Source organism: Motacilla alba, chromosome 2 (genome assembly GCF_015832195.1).
Source record: "Motacilla alba alba isolate MOTALB_02 chromosome 2, Motacilla_alba_V1.0_pri, whole genome shotgun sequence".
NCBI lineage: Eukaryota > Metazoa > Chordata > Aves > Passeriformes > Motacillidae > Motacilla > Motacilla alba.
The window spans coordinates 133153336-133169900 of NC_052017.1; the positions used below are offsets into that span (position 1 = coordinate 133153336).

Consider the following 16565-nt stretch of genomic DNA (forward strand, 5'->3'; position numbering starts at 1 on the left):
AGTGTGAATTACTCAGAAGTGCTGGATGCAGCCAATTTCCCCTGCTAATAGAGAAGTAATCAATTAACTCTTTCTTCTTTTCTTAAACCAAAAGTATACCTGAAGCTTACCAAAGAGCACATGGCTAACTAATATCTTTATCGGAAGAACTTATAATTGATTTTATATTAATTGATTTGTGAAGTCTCCCAAAATCTTGCAGGAGCTGCTGTATTTCCTTATGCTCGGTGAACACCTACATCTTCCCAAAGTAAATAATAGGCTCTGATACTGGAGACTATTGAACCTCTGCAAAGATGGCATGCAGCACATCATGTCTGGGCACATTGTATCTTGCAATCAGTGGACAGATACTCTGTAAAACAAAATTGAGTAACTCTATAGCAGACTGAAGCATCTGTCTCACCTACTACCTGTCTTGGCTTCATGCCTCTTGCACCTGATATCAGAGTTGCCTTGCATCACTAGAAAGGCTGACAGCCTTCTGGAAGGTATTTTGGATCTTGATTTCAGATGTTTTAGTCCTTCACTGAATGTATCATTACTCAGTGTGGTAGACTGCCAGCTCCTGCCATCTTAATTCACACTAAAGAGCAACTGAGTTCCTTGAGGTGAGTGGAGCTACTTAATTAGGAGCAAAGCTATAAAGAAAGTTTCAAAATCTGATTCAAGGAAATCTGGAATCTGAATTTTTTGCTCACATTCACATGTGTGCACAAATACCCATGTGCACAGCACCTTTGTCTCTAATGGAAAATTTGCAGTCAGTTGCAATTTGGCTTAACATGCTCTACTGTGGCCAGATATTCAGATCCAAAATCTTTCTCTGAATTACCCATTTTCCCCGCATAAAATTATTGGCTGTAAACCTTTTTGTTTTCTTTTTTTCACAGCTTATTCTAATGACCATAACTGACTTCAATGGCTTTAAACTGAAAAAGAGTAGATGAGATAAAGAAGGAATGATTTTCTGTGAGGATGGTAAGGCATTAGAAGAGTTGGCCCAGAGAAGCAGTGGATGCACTGTCAGTGGAAGTGTTCAAGGTCAAGTTGGATGTGGCTTTGAGCATCCTGGTCTGGTGGAAGGTATTGCTGCCCATGGCAGGGAGATTGGAACTAGATGGTCTGTTCAAGTCCTTTCCAACACAAACCATTCTATGATTCTGTGACCTCAGTTCAGCTTCTCCAGCCATTCTAAGTAAGTAAAATATATTCAGTGACAGTGATGATTGATCTGCCTATCATATAAGGAACTATGAAGCAGTTTGTAGTATGTTAAAGACCTAAGTGTTTCTTGCTTATATTCAGTTTCTGTTTTGGGAAAAAAAAAGATGTCATAAATGGCAGAGTTAAGGAAAGAACTGCAGAAGAGAGGTAAGCAAGCAATTTCCAAATAAAAACTGCAAAATGGAAGGAAACTTATTTTGTTTCCTTGAACATGATACAGAATGAAAAATGTTTCCCAGCATTCATGACTAAAAAGAGAACCAGGTTATTCTGCCTTTCTTCCCTTCCACTGCCACTGTAAACACTCCCTCCTAACAGACCCTTTCAAACAGTTTTGTGTTTTTAGGCATTATCTTGCACGTCATCATGCTACTACATGCTGCCTTCCCTACTGAGAAACTATTATAGCACGCTGGACAATAAAGGCTGCCTGCTGTGATGAATGCCGGCTACCCAAGGGCAATGACATCCCTCCTGACTTCACTGTAGTGAAGTTGCTGACTGTGCCTCCCAGCAGACCTATATGAAAGATCTTAAGAATTAACTGATTCTCAGCTTTGTTACTTCATCTTAGCTGGTGAAATAAATTTTTTAAAATCCTAAAAAAAAGGAGAAGTGTTTAAAGTGTTAAAAAAAAACCAAACAGTTTATTGTTCTGTACGAAGTAACCAACTAACAAAATTCATTTTGTTAACAGGAGGAGGAACTGCAAGTTAGCACAAAAGGAGGAAAAATGTTTTTTAGTCTTCTCTATACAGCTTGGTGACCTTATTTTCAATTTTTATTTTTTCTCAAGGCTTCAAAAAATGTATTTCAACATCTGACTTATGTATGGTTGCTCCAAGCTGTTCATAAATAAAGCTGATCAAGACTTCTTATTGATCAGATTTTGATTTCTTCTCTCAGACAAAATAAACCCAAGAATGCTACATTTATCTGCTTGTAGGAATATTCTTTTCATGTATTTAGATAATTGCAGCAGTAGTTTTATCAGTTCTTTATGAATTTGGAATTTCAATGTATTTCTAAGAGTCAATTTCCTTCTGTTTTTGTTATCTCATGCTTGTTTTTATTCATTTTACATTTAGCTTTTGGTTTGATTGGTATCTTGAAAAGTTTGCTATGCAAACTGTAGCATTCTGATTCTAAATATTTGGAAAAATCCTTTAGCTTTTGTTACATTATTTGGCTTTCAAATCTTAGGGTCAATCCAATTATCCTACAACATTTTCCTGATCTTCAGTGATGATGTGCAATATTTTTGTTACAGCAAAGCTACGCTAGGCATGTTTCCCTCTAACAGGTTGTTCCTAATTCTTTCAGAACCTACTATGCAACAGACATATTTGATTCCTCAAGGTGCAAAGGCAACCAGAATGACCTATTCATTGCTTGTGTCTTACTCCTAAAACCTGTAATTAAATCTGACTTTACTGAAGTTGTAGACTCTTACAAGGTAGTGACATGGACGTGCAGGCTGTTGTCCAAACAGAACATCCCAATATCTAGAGCCTGGAAAAAGCAATGCTTTCCAGGATTCTTAAACAGTTGTGGTAAATTTTGATTTAGAGTAACTTGCCAGGAAAGAGATGCAAGAGCAGTTTCACTTGCACACACTGTAGTGTCTCAGTTTTTTAATTACTTGTGCCAGGATTTGCAATGTGCCTGCAGCTTGCCTGGTTTTCTGGCTTGCTGAAGGCTATGGCATCTCTACAACTGGGATTTCCTGGGCTCAGCTCCCAGTGTGGCATTTTTGCACTTTTTTGGGATATACTCTCAATGGAGTCCTTTGAAGCTATTCCAACAGTTGCATATGACCCACTCCAGGAGATTTTACCCCAAAATCATTAGTGTGACCTGTATTCTTAACCAGCTGTAATCAGTTTCCCATATTATCCAAAATGCTTATTCTGGTTGCAAAATCCTGTAATACCTACATTACCCTTGACAAGGATGATTTTCAGTTTCTCCAGTAGCCATCTTTTGGGGTGCCTGGGCCAGCAGCTACAGTAGTCTTACCTCTTGTGATACTGTCTCCCTAAAATCATCCTGGAAAAAAAGGTGGTAGATCCTGTGTTTGAAGGTAGTTTGGCACTCAGGGACCTGGTCTTCATTATAATTAACTGATATCTGAGCAGCCCTCTCTCAAACCCTGCAGAACAACCATCTATGTTGGGCATAACTGGAACCCAGAGGGGCTGTCATCTGAGCTGGAGTGCAGATGGGGAATTCATCAGCGCTTGAGAAAATGTAACCCTGAGACTGATGTCTCCCACACAAGTTGTAAAAAGTTATAATCTGGTGGTATTACAAACTTCTTATAGCAATAGGAATACCATTATTGGTGAATGGATGCAATAATTTAAACTGTAGAACAGGCAAAAGTGTTTATATTAAAGATCTGTAATTGCCATGTTTAGCCTTTTGCTGGGAGGAGTTACATACCATGCAAAATTTTCTTGAAACATAGTTTCAAATGCCAAATTAAATATCTTATTTTTTATTAATAAAGTGTTTGATGTGAGTAGCCTAATGGGCTGTTCATTCCAACAGCCTATGTGGTCTGAGAGATGTTTTTTTATACTTGAAGGGATCATATTAATACTCAGCTTTAACTCTTGGTGTCTGCTCTGCCACCTTCCTAATAATAAATTTAACATGTCCAAATGCCAGACTTTGAACCAAGGACAAACTTACACTTGATGGAATAGATATTTTATTGTTTTTATTTATTAGTCAAACCTTAACTCCTATGAGCTTAACAGTTTCCACACTAAGATATGTAGGAAGCTGGCTGAAGCAATCACACTAATAAATTCTTTTTGAGAAGTGTGATATATTGCTAAGTTCCAAGAATTTACAGATATGAGACAGGGAATGATTAGCTGTGTAGGAACACTGGGAAAAAATCCTGAGAGAAGAACAGCAAACTGAATGTTAGTTACTGTTGTAGACTGATGAGGAAAAAGAAAAATACCGAAATGGAATGTACCAGCATTTCTATATGAAAGATAGTAAATAATTTTACTATCTATTTTACTCAGTTTGCACTGAATACCATCTCCAGTTTTGGGCATCCACAGTTTGAAATGTTAACAAAGGTGATCAGAAATCTAAAAAATATGACGTCTAGTAAAAAAGTAATTTTAAGTCAATGTTTTGTGTAAAAAAGGAACTCTGGGGACACATGGGAAAAGCACTTAAATATGTGAAGTGTTCTTGTGAGAAAGAGTAAAGAATCATTCTCTGCGTCTGCTGGGAAAGTAACAAATAACACACTTGAGTTGTAGCAAAGAATTCTGGTTTTGGGAACTATTCTGTGGGGGGCCACATTTTTCCTGGGGTCAGTGGTGGGAGCCAGGGACCACGCACCCCCTCAGATCCATGTGACAACAGAGAGCTTTATTGTTCAAACTTACTTTATACAGGGGGTTTGAAACACCCTGATCTAAAGTGCTGATTGGTGTGATCCCCACCCAGCCCAGCTTCCTGACCAGTCTGCAGCTTAGGATGGAATATGAGTGGTGAAGTCCTTGTGGAGATTTGAACCCAACCTATCCCTGCCTCATCTCAGGACTTGTTTCACCTCTAGGCTGACTGAGGGTGAAGGTCTGATATGACCAAATTTATTTGGCAGCTACAAGCCAGCTGCAACTGATACAGAGGACAATATCTAATGTTTAGAATCACAAAGGATTTCAGGTTGGACAATCTCCATCCTTTGAGGTTTTTACCAACAGGTTATAGTTAGGCAAATATATATTAGAAATGGCTTAAATACATCACATTTTGCTTTGGACAAAGATTAAACAATAAGTAGTCTCATGCTAACTTTTAACTGTTTAGCACTCTTCTGCCACTTATTGTTTGTTCTGCCAAACAGAGCCTTAAAAGTTGAGCATGTTCTTCATTGAGCATATCCTTGGCTGGTTTCAGTTTTGGGATACTCCTGGGTTGGTTTTTTTTTTTTTCTCTTTATTTTTTGCTGACTTTGTAAAATAAATAAATGTGTCTTCTAAGAATAGTGTCTTCTGTGAGAGTTAATTTTGTAAGTCCTTCTTGGAAAGAAAAACCGTGGAACGTGGTCTGTTGATCTTTAGGAGTGCAAAGGTAGAACTGTGGGTGCAGCCAGTGTTTTTCAGGGTGGTACTGAGTGAGAAATTAGTGACAAATTACCTTTAGGGGCCACAGTCACACATGAGCCTTTCGTGTTATGATAAATCCACCTTAGCCACAGCTGTGCTTGCTGGGGTGAAAGCTGCATAGTGCCAATAAGTGGAATACTTTAGTTATTTACCACACTGAAAGGTTAAGATTTGGTCTAAAAGACCTCTTTACTCATTCTTACAGATCTGGCCCAAAATTTTGGTCTGGGAGTGACACAGTCTATAGGCAGCAGCACTCTTGGTTCTGATTCTAGCTGAGAACTTCACTTTCAGAAGTAGAGCTTTCATCTCCAAAAGGAGCAGAAGTAGAAAGCAGCAGAACTGGATGTATATAATTTTTGAAAGGAAAATAAGGTACTGTAAATATTTTATATTGTCATTTCTGTATTTGTGGCTTTCAAAAGATAGCATGAAAACCATTAATGTCATTAAGTTGAATGGCAGTGACACAACCACAGTGATTATGAATGAAAGGGATCTTTTGGTGTTGGTAACATAGGAATAAAAAGATAGACTTGGCAGCTGATTATGGGAGACTCAGTAAGTGAACTGAGAAGAGCTTTATTTAATACAGTTAGGAAAACCTGCATTATCAAATCTTGAGGTAAAGTCTTCAACCAGCTAGTGACTAAGCACAAATATTCTTCACATTGTATTGAATAAATGTCATTCTTTTCATTTTGTTTAGCTTGTTGTTCAAAAAGAAAAGAATAAAAGTGTTTGAGTGTCTATTTAATAAAAATTGATATACTGAAATCACTATTTCTGTATAGTTAAGTGACATCTTTAATTTAGATATAAGTAATTACCACTGGAGCTGTAGCTAAAATGAAAATCATTATCATAGCATTAGTTTAAAAGTCAAAATTTGAAGAACAAAATCTATGTCTTCCTAATATACTACAGTTGTTGTCTCTAGTTTCTGTAATTAGATACAAAAACCCCCTGTTATGCCTCTTTTTATGATAGTAGCTAATAAACTCATGTACTCAACTTATTCTTTTTTATTTATCTGATTTGTACTCAATCTAGTCTCTTGAATTATTTCAGATAATTACAGCCAAAGCTTATCTTCATTTCTCTATCCTCCAGAAGTTTCTACCTTTGGTTTGGCTGACTACAGACTCAGGTCTGTACAGTTCTGTTCCCTGCTGCTGATCACATTTAGCTGACATTATTTTATTCTGAGGAGAGAGGGTGTTTATCTGTTAAAAAATACAATGCTTATGAAATACTGGATTAGCTTACAGTGCCACTACATTTCATAATAGAGCAAAAGAGTACAGAAAAGAGCAGTTCATCAGCTTTGGTCCCAGGAATTGTCTTATCTCTACATCTTTATTTATTTGGAATTACTTGTGATCCCTGCAGTCCTCCCTCTGCTGCTGTAAATTATATAACTGTGTTATATTTTGTCTGCAGCACATGGAAATCTGATACATTTTCTCAAATGGCTTGTGATCAGACAGCAGTAAAACTGGGTTTACATGGCAGGGGTTTGGTAGTGGGGAAGTTGCAGGGGTGGCTTCCCTGAGATGACATCAGGAGCCGTCCCAATAGCTCATAGAGCTAGCTCCAGATTTTCCAAGGTGAACCTGCTGCTGCTCAAAGCTGAGCACATCTGTGATCCTGGTGGTGCCTCTGTCATAACTGTTTTAAGAAAGGTTAAAAAAAACCTGTGGGGCAGCTCTGAGAGAGGAGGGAGGGCGAAAAGAGAGGAACAACTCTGTTCCAAGACACCAAGATGCAGAAGGAGGGGGAGGAGGTTGTCCAGGTGTTAGAGCAGAAATTCCTTGCAACCTGTGGAGAAGAGCAGAAGAAAGTAAGCTGCCCTCTCAGCCCATGGGCAACCATGGTGGAGCAGACATCCACTTTCATCCAGTCTGCAGCAAGTGGAGAGCCTGTGCCACAGCAATGCACAAGTTCTGAAGGAGGCTGCAGCCCACACACAGCCCATGGAGAGGAGCCCATGCTGGCACAGGTCACAGGACCTGCAGTGGTCCTCTGCAGGGATCACAGGTCACCCCTAGGAAGGACCCACCTTGGAGCAGTTCATGAAGGTCTGGTTCCTGTGGGAGGAACCCTACACTGGAGCAGGAGCAGCTGAGATGAAGCTTTTCCTGAAGTTTCAGGGTGACCACAAGCCCTATTCCTCATCCCCCTGTGCTTCCTGAGAGGAGAGATAGGAGTCAAGAGTAAAATTGAGCCAGAAAAGAAGAGAGGGTGGGAGAAACTTTATCAAGCTTTATACATCTTTGTAAATAAAGAAAAATAATGAAAACTTGATTAGTCCTGGCTATTGCCTGTGAGTCTTTCCTGTATTCATGCCGTTTTCTCCACATCCACTGCTTAATTAATAATGAATAATTGATGGTCCAGCAATTGTGCCTGGAGAAGGACAAGCAGATTTTCACAGTCTTACCCCCACCCCCTTGTTTTAGATTTCCAAGGAACTTCAATTTTAAGACCATCTAAAAGATGTAAAAGAATGTCCCTTTATCCTGAAATCTTAGGGAAGGAAGCTCTATGTGCTACCATGAAGGTGAAGGAGGGTAAAATACCCAGGGCAAATGGTTATTTTTTTTCTGTCTTTTTCTCCAGTTTAAAAATCTATACATTTCTTTAGCATGCCCACAGAGATCATGCAAAGAAATTCTTTCCTATTGCAGTAGTTAGAGTTTGTCTTGAATTGCCCACAGGCAGAGGTGGATGATCTAACAGGGAATGAGTGATAAAACACAGCTACACCACCACATTGAATATGTTGTGTGGATTTAGTGATAGAAGGTACACTTGCTGTTTCCTTCAAGCAGAAAACAATCTGTTATCCTATCATTGTATTTGTACCAGCATTATATTTTAATGATCCCAGCTTCAACCATCATTTCACATCCCCTTCTATGTTTTCCCTTCTTCATACCTAGACTTGTAGCATCGCAGGATAACTCAATTTGGAAGGGACTTCTGAAGGAAGAGCAAGGTCAGCTGTGAGGTCAGTCCAGGTTGTTCAGAGCTTTATTCAGATGAGTTTTGAGACACTGGAATGAGCGAGGCTGCACAACCTCTGTGGGCCATGAAGTTCAGAGCTCACCTGAACTTGCTCCAGTTTATCAGTGTCCTTGCATCAAGGGCAGGCTGCAGAACTGGATGCAGTATTTCAGGAGGGGTCTGATGACTTTTTAATAAAGCAGTATGATCCCTCCCCTCTTCTGTTGGCCATGTTCCTGCTAATAAAGTCTGGAATGCTGTTTACCATCTCTGCCTGAACACGCTCCTGACTCATGCTCAGTTTGCTGCCCTTCCAGCCAGGCAGTGCCCAGCCTATGCCATTGCAAGAGTTTCTCCCTTGCTAAATAGAGGACTTTGTATCTGTCCTTGCTGAATTTTGTGACATCCCTGTCAGTTCATGCCTCTAGCCTGTCCAACTCTCCCTAGGTGGCAGCCCTGTCCTGGGCTTAAGCTGTGCCAAGGGAAATACAGATTGGATATTAGGGAAAAGTTTTTATAGAAAGAGTGATAAACTTCTGGACTGGACTGGCCTGCCTGGGGAGGTGGTGGAGTTTCCATCCCTGGATGTGTTTAAAAAAAGACTAGATGTGACATTCAGTGCCATGATTTAGTTGAGGTGTTAGGGCTGGGTTGGTCTCGATGATCTTGAAGGTCTCTTCCAATCTAGTGATTCTGTGATTCTGTGTGATTCTGAGCACATCAACTGATCTCTCCTAATTTGAGGCCATCTGCAAACTGGATGCTTGTGCATTCCATTGCCTCCTCCAGGTCTTTGATAAAGATCCTATTGTGTAATTCTGTATGAACATCCTTTGCCATATTTTTTGCTATAATACAATTGTTTCTTAACTGAAAATATTTTTAGTCTTGATCCTTGTGCTCAGATTTGCATGGCTTTAAGCAGTCAGTGCGAATCTCTGTAAATTATGCTTAAATATATCTGGTGCAAATGAAAAGGTTCACTGAGATTTTCTGCCAGTTTCAGTAGCCTCTTTGAGACATTTTAGAAATCAGTATTGCTGTTAAGTCATAGTTTTCAGAATTTATCCTCAAGTAGATGAATGATATTTCACATCTACTTCCATGCAAAGTGACTGTTCACAGGAAAATGAGGGTGGTTTTCCAAGGCTGTTATGCCACTTTGCCCTGAGGACAGTACCATCCACTAGAGAGGGAGTAGATTCAGCTGAAAGGCAGCAGTTGATGCAGTTACCCTCAATAAGCCAGTGAAATGCTATGGGAAATATTTCTGTACAAAAGCAAAAACTTTCTGTGCAAAGGAATAAAAGTCCAAAGCTTGAATTAGTGTATAATTTAATATATTGTGTTACTGTATCAGTCTTTTTTTCTTTTTTTTTTCCCCAGAAAGGGTAGTTTGGCCTGAAGGAAAAGGAAGTTGATGAGGCCAGCAAAGTTTCTGCTGAGACAGGTAGCAGTGCTGGCTTAATGGTTGAGCTTGATCTTAAAGGGTTTTTCCAACTTAAACAGTTCAGTGATTCTGTATCCAACACCTTCCTACTTCTGCACCAGTCACCTTCAGGGGAAGGGAACCTGCTTCAGCTACTCATCAATTTTATACCTGTTGGTTTCTTTCAAATAGCTTGTCCTGTTTCCTGAGAACTTCAGTACTTTATGTCAATCCTTATTGTTTTTATTTATATCCAAAAAGAGACAGAAAGCATCTGAGCCCTTCAGTTAAATTGCTTGCAAACATAAAGGTAGTCCTGCCTCCTAATGTAAGATGCTTATGAATGATGTTCTTTACCGGAAATGGAAAAGATCATCAAATGATTGAATAAATTTGGCTTAAAATTTTTTGTGTCAAAGTTCCACTGATGCTCACAGGGTCATAAGCAACTGCCATTTTTAAATATGGGAGCTAGACTTCTAGGTCACAACTTAAATACCTCTGAAAATTGGATTCTGGAGCTTGAACCTTGTTAATTCTAAGAGAAATGGAATGCCTGACTCAGGTCTCTTAGCACATTGACACATTTAGTCTCCATGTTGTATAATCAGGTGTCTAAATGGCTTGAGACACTTATTACGTGCACTGGGGCAGAGGCTGAGTTGCAATCCTTAATCTCATCATGTTTCATCTCTGAGCTGCCAATCTGACAGTATAGGCATAGCTTCTGGTAAGCCTGACAATCACAAATAGGGAATTGGAGTGTGACTTCTCAGAACATGCTTGGATGTATATGCCCCAAAACCATTGATTTTCAGTTGGAGTGGACACTTGGCCTACTTAAAGCTTTCAGAAATTCCCAATCAAGACAAATAACTGGAAGCAGGCATTTGTTATGCTCTCAGTGTAGAGGGACTGGTGTTAGTAAGTGGCAAGGAGAATGATTGCATGGGAAGGAAAATGTACTTCAGGCTGATGATACTTGTGCTTCTTGCCCAGCTGCAAGGCTGTGATTGTGGAACAAGAGGGCATGGAAAGGAAGAAGGAGGTTCCCTTCAACTCATTGCAGCTGTACAAGTTAAGGGGACATACTCAAACAAACAAACAAACTCCCCCCCAAACCAAAAAAGAAAATGCTTTAAGAGCAGCTGGTAAATTGAGACAAAAATGTAATTGCCTCAACCCATAATGAAATATAGTCCTGTGAAAATGCTGCTTCCTCATCTGGAAGTAACAAGCCATTTCACCTGGTGTCATTTTATCTGATCTGACATGGAGACGTGAAGTCCCCCAGAGCATCTTACAAATTTAGAAGGGAGTTTGTAGACAAAAATTCTCCTGTCAGTCAAGATCATGTAATCGCAGCTTCTTCCTGATGGACAAAACATTTGTATTTAGATATCACATTTACATTTAACAGATCAACTGAACTAGGATAGAATGTCTGAATTTGTAAGCTATTTTTGCTTTAAACTGAACATTTGAGAGAAGGGCAGAATCAATAGCATCAATATTATGCATGGTGAGGGCAGTGGGTGTGTGCAGAGGCAATCACAAGGGAGGTGAAGCAGGGCTGGGAGCTGCTGCATTCTCGTGGGAAGGACCTGGTGGCAGAAGCTTCATCTGGAGGGGCTGGCACATGCCTGCACTTTCCAGGTGCTACTTAGCTGCTCCTTAGGCAATGGTGGACCAGAGTGCTGTGAACAGGTGTTGCAAAAGCAGCTTGATTTGAGGAGCTGGGAGGATGCAGGGCATCCAGAGCACTGCCTGGGCTTCTCATCATAGTTGCTCTTCCCAGTTTGTGCAGCATTTCGTGCTTTCAGTTCTGCTGGGAGCTACTTCTGGGAATGGCTGAATCCTACTTTGGGAGGGTGAAGTTCCTGGGGAGCAGCAGTGCAACCTTGCCCCAGCTGTTAGCACAGGAGAGACAGGCAGCATCTCTGCTCACACTTGCCTGCAGTAGTGTGGAGGGGGTGCAGGGGTGGTCTCAGCACCCCACAGGCCATGTTCCCTGTCACAGACTGGTGCCAAAGCCCTTTGCATGGTGGCGCCCTTGACTTGGGTGGCACAGCAAGGAAGGCTACTGCTGGCCTGTGTGGGGCTGCAGAGCCCCAGGGGCCTCTCCTGGGGACCCACACACTGAGTGAGGCACTGAATGGCCTGGGGAAGGAGCTGCTGGAGGGCAATGCTGCCACTGAAGGGGACCTGGGCAGGCTGAAGACATGAGCTGGCAGGAATCTTACAGGAATCTTCAGCAAAAGCATGTGCAAGGTTTTGCCAATGGGGTGGAACAACCTTGCATAAAATGATGGGCTGGGGATGAAATGCCTGGGAGGCAGTGGTACAGAAAGGGATCTGAGGGGCCTAGTGAACTGCAATTTGCAAGAGAACCAGCAGTGTGCCCTTACAGCACAGAATGTCACCCGTTTCCCTCGGCTGCATGGGCAAAAGCTTAGCTAGCAGGTCAGGGGAAGATCCTTGCCTTCTACTTGGCATTTGTGAGACTGACTGTGGAGCACTATGTCCCGTTTTGGGCTCCCCAGAGAAAGAAGGATGTCAGCTTATGGACACCAAATGAACTGGCCAGGGGACTGTAGCAAATGGCATTCAACAGGAGGCTGAGAGAGCTGAATCAACTCAGGGTCAGAAGAGATGGCAAGAGACCCCCTTAGTACTGTCAACAAGTACCTGAGTGAAGGGTGTAGAGGAGATAGAGCTAGTTTTTTCTTGGAGACATGATAAGAGGCAGTAGACACAGGGTATAATATAGAAAAGAAAGTAGTAGACACAGAGTATAATATAGAAAAGTCTGGTTAGATGTTAGGAAAAATATTTTTACTGTGGTGGTGATGAGGTACAAGAACTGGTTTCCAGAAGAGGTTGTGGCATGTTCAAGACCCAAGCTGACACATCCCTGAGCAAAATGATCCAATTATACTTGCTTTGAGCTGAAGGCTGGACTAGGCACTTTCTCCCGACCTAATTATTCTAATATTCTATAATCTCATATGTTTATGTAAAAGTTGGAATTTCTCTTTATAATAGTAATAATAATAATAGTAATAGTAATAGTAATAATAGTAATAATAATGGTATTTCCTGTGGTCTGTATTAGACCCACACCAGGAAATTTCTTATTTATAATAATGTTTTCTTTCTGGAAAAAATTACTAATTTACTGAGATAGTCATTCGACAAATTGACCACCAAAACACAGTTAAGATATAAATTTATATAGCTTTGTTCAGACTGGAAATTCAGAAAGACCTGTTTAGCTGCTTTAAAGCACATGCATTTTGCTTGGGCCCATGAATTTCACTGTAAGAAGCAAGGGCTTTCAGATGTTGCACTATCATGCACTATTATGTCTAACTCTTGTTGGGTAACTGCTCTAATAATGTCAGGTTTAAGCCCTACTAGGAGGATTTAGTCTTAGGTTTTTTTTAACTTTTATCTCATGTTTCTTAGCCTTTGCATACTTTTAGTAACCGTTTTATTTCCATAAAATTGTCAGGTATTCTCGGAAGTTTCACTGGAAAATGTTTACTCTGTATATTTATTTTTCAGGATATTAAAATCAAGGTTCTGAGTTTCTTGATTTAAAAATATCTCTTTTTCTTCTCATCCAGGTCAATATAAGCAGTCAGTGCAGAGCACTGCATTCATAAATGTGAAACAAGGCCGCACCGTCATGTTTGGCACTAAAAGGTCAGTTTCCACCATTTTTGTTATGCTTTCATCTCAAAAATCCAAAATAGAATGGCTGTTGTGACTAATCTGAAATTTTTACATTTGCTAAAAATATTGTTATACAAAACATCAGCTAGATATGTTAATTTTTCTATTATAATGGTTAGGTTTTCTTTGTTGTAAAGCCCTGGTCTACTTTGTCAGGTACGTGCCATGCAGGCCAGGTAGCCTAAATGGCAAATAAAATCCCCAAGGCAAGAATGCCAAATGTATAATGTGTAAGAATGCCACTGTACTAGTGCTGGAGGACATCCCTCCTGCTTTCTATTACGGAACATAACACCAGGACAGCAAAGTACAAGAGTAAGATAGGTTCTTTTCTGTTATTTTAGGGAGTCTTTACTGATATAAGGTAGTGTCCATCTGTTACTCTCTGTGATCCCATGTTGTACCCTAAATGTCTCCAAAAAATCAACAGTTTTGAATCCATGGAATCTACTTCCTGCATCTTTGATAAGCATCAGGTAATCCCTATCTGTCATCAGAGAGGGTGCCCCTGCTTGACCCCCAGGTCCTGCAGCCACAGGAGCCCTCATGGCACCCTGCGGCACCCTGTCAGGTTATCAGCTACTGCACCAGTGGGTCTCTTGCAGGGGAGTGAGATTTCCCTGTGTAACAGAGATACTGCAGACCATACCCCTCATTGTGAACTCCCTGGTTTTTGTGCTTGTTGGCAGGCTTTTGGGTTTTTAGTAGAAGCTAGTCAAAGACATCAGCACTTGTGCCGCAGTTGCATGGCAGCCTAGTGAGATGTTTGCCCTGTGCAGCAGCAGAGCTCCTTTCATCTGGTACCTGGAGAAACACCTCACTCTTCTGAAGTCTTACGAAGGGGGGAGGCTGCCTTGCCCGTAAGAGTCACATACGAAGAAGCATCTTGCATGTCTGCAGGAGTCAGAGGTGGCAAATGATAAGAAAAATCAGCTTGGTTTCCTGAAGCTCCTGCTTGAGTTGCACGAGGCTTCAGTGTGAGCTGTTGGAGTCAGGGTGCTGCCAGGGGCTCCCCGACCTCCTGTGCTCCCGCTCACACGGCCAAGAATTCAGCAGGAGGTTGTGTGGCTGAAGTAGGATTGGCAGCCACTCCAGACTGCTACCTTGTATACAAGATGCATATGCAACACATTTTTAGGGTATCTTTCCAGTAAAAGGAAACTTTGTAGTTTTAGATAAGGACAGAGTCTGTTGTTTTGTCAGTGTGAGTATGAGATAACTGCTGAAGAGGGTACAGTAACAATCAAAAACTTCCCATTTGAGGATTTCTGCTTTTAATTAGTTGTCTCTGCAGAATATTAACACTCAAGTGAATCAAAGACATTCTACTAAGTGAAATAGTTTATTATATTACATTATATTTAGGCAGGTTAGTAATTTTTGCCAGCGAGTACTTTAACCCCTTATGAACTCTCTATGGCCTGACCTAAACAATTTTTCCCTTTTAGGAAAAACCTCTTTATCTTTTCTTAGTGTTATAAAGCAATGGCAAAAGTAAGAATTGTGTTTGATTGGTAGGCTTGAAATTTTATTTTCTATCCTTTTCCTCCCGAATTTAATCTTGTTTACTATGCAAATGCCAATTCCTCATAAAGAAAATTACTGACAATGTGAAATTCTCTTCCATATCAACAAACAAGATTTTATGAAAAAAGGTGCATTTAGGGAACAGAACTCTTTGTTTCTCTGCTGTACTGTGTTCTGCTATGTCTCACTTCATGCAGACTGTTCTGAATCACTTGCAATAAAAAAAAAGGAGGGAAAGAGTCACAGTGGACCTCCATAACAGTAGCCTTCCATGTGTAGACTGGGACATTACAATTACAAGTATTCTTGAGATTGGTACCAGGTTTTAGTTAGGCAATGATTGAGTACTTGTCAGATGTTCTGTTCTAACTACTGCAGTATGTTTGGAATTTAATTTTCATATAGAACTATTTATTGTGACCAAAAAATACTGAGGTTTTGTTGATTATTTTTAAAGGCTGTAAACTCCTATAAATAAACTGCCTCTGTTGAGAGTTTTTGAAACCTTTGTTGAATACATTAGTTCTTTTCCTAAAAAGAAATACTATATTAATTTGGAAATATAGTGAAGAACAAATGTATTTTTCTGGAGGAAAAGATAACTTAAGGTTTATTTTCTTGAAAAATTTGGATTTAATTAGTTCTAATAATACATTACTAATTATAATCTCCATTAAACTTTTCATGAAATTGCATAACTTTGACTCAAAAATGGAGTTATCTCCTGTCACCAGATCTTCGGAAGTTGTCAGGTGTATATAGTATCTCAAATGCTTTTTCATTGATAACTTTCTCTTAATTTTGCATATAAAGTTAATTTTTAGTGGATAATCCTTGTTTGATAGACTGGTAAAAGTGATTCCCCATTCACAACAGATTTGGATAAACTTTTTATGTGAGGCAGATACTTCTCAGCTGCTTTATAAGATACTGTTGCTAATGTAAACTGACAAAGCTAACAAAGAGGTGAATTCCTCTTAATTTCAGTTTAATTTGAGAGCTGATCCCATGATTTTAAATGCTGAACTGTTGTTCTCTGGGTTGCTATTTTATTCTCCTCTCATCTGTTTCTCTATCGCACTGTTTTTTCTGCAATTAATTTAATCTGCAATAAACACCAGCATTGAAATAGCAGAGGTCAGTACATATACCAATGAGCTCCTGTGTGTTGTATTATTCATGTTTTATACTTACTGCCATCTTTCAAGAGCAACTGCTGATACCATTCTCCTCATGTGGAACACAAAAGTATTTAAATAACTTTAGGGAAGGGATTTTTACGTTATGGGAACCAACCTTATGTATGGAAGATGCTCTGCAAAGAGAGGCCCCAAATCAATGCATCCCCAGGATCTGCAAGGTCAGTCTTGTTGGAACCCTAGTCACTAAGAATTTTAAATTTTCTGTGCTGAAAGGCACAAACCCACAAGAGAACACTGCCTTTGACCTAAGACTGTAGAGAAGGCTTCCAAAATTGATTAATAACATTG

General features: G+C 39.9%; 1 protein-coding gene across 7 annotated transcripts in view; it reads left to right on the forward strand.

The window, feature by feature from the left end:
- The window catches only part of OXR1 (oxidation resistance 1), a 259358-nt gene that overhangs the window by 19060 nt on the left and 223733 nt on the right, over positions 1-16565 (forward strand). For 6 of the 7 annotated variants that reach the window (XM_038127446.1, XM_038127438.1, XM_038127444.1 and 3 more), the window contains one exon: positions 13440-13518. In XM_038127446.1, the coding sequence (XP_037983374.1) occupies positions 13440-13518 (79 nt within the window). Of the gene's footprint in view, positions 1-5602; positions 5748-13439; positions 13519-16565 lie in introns of those variants that run through there. The other variant, XM_038127443.1, reaches the window with a different exon arrangement.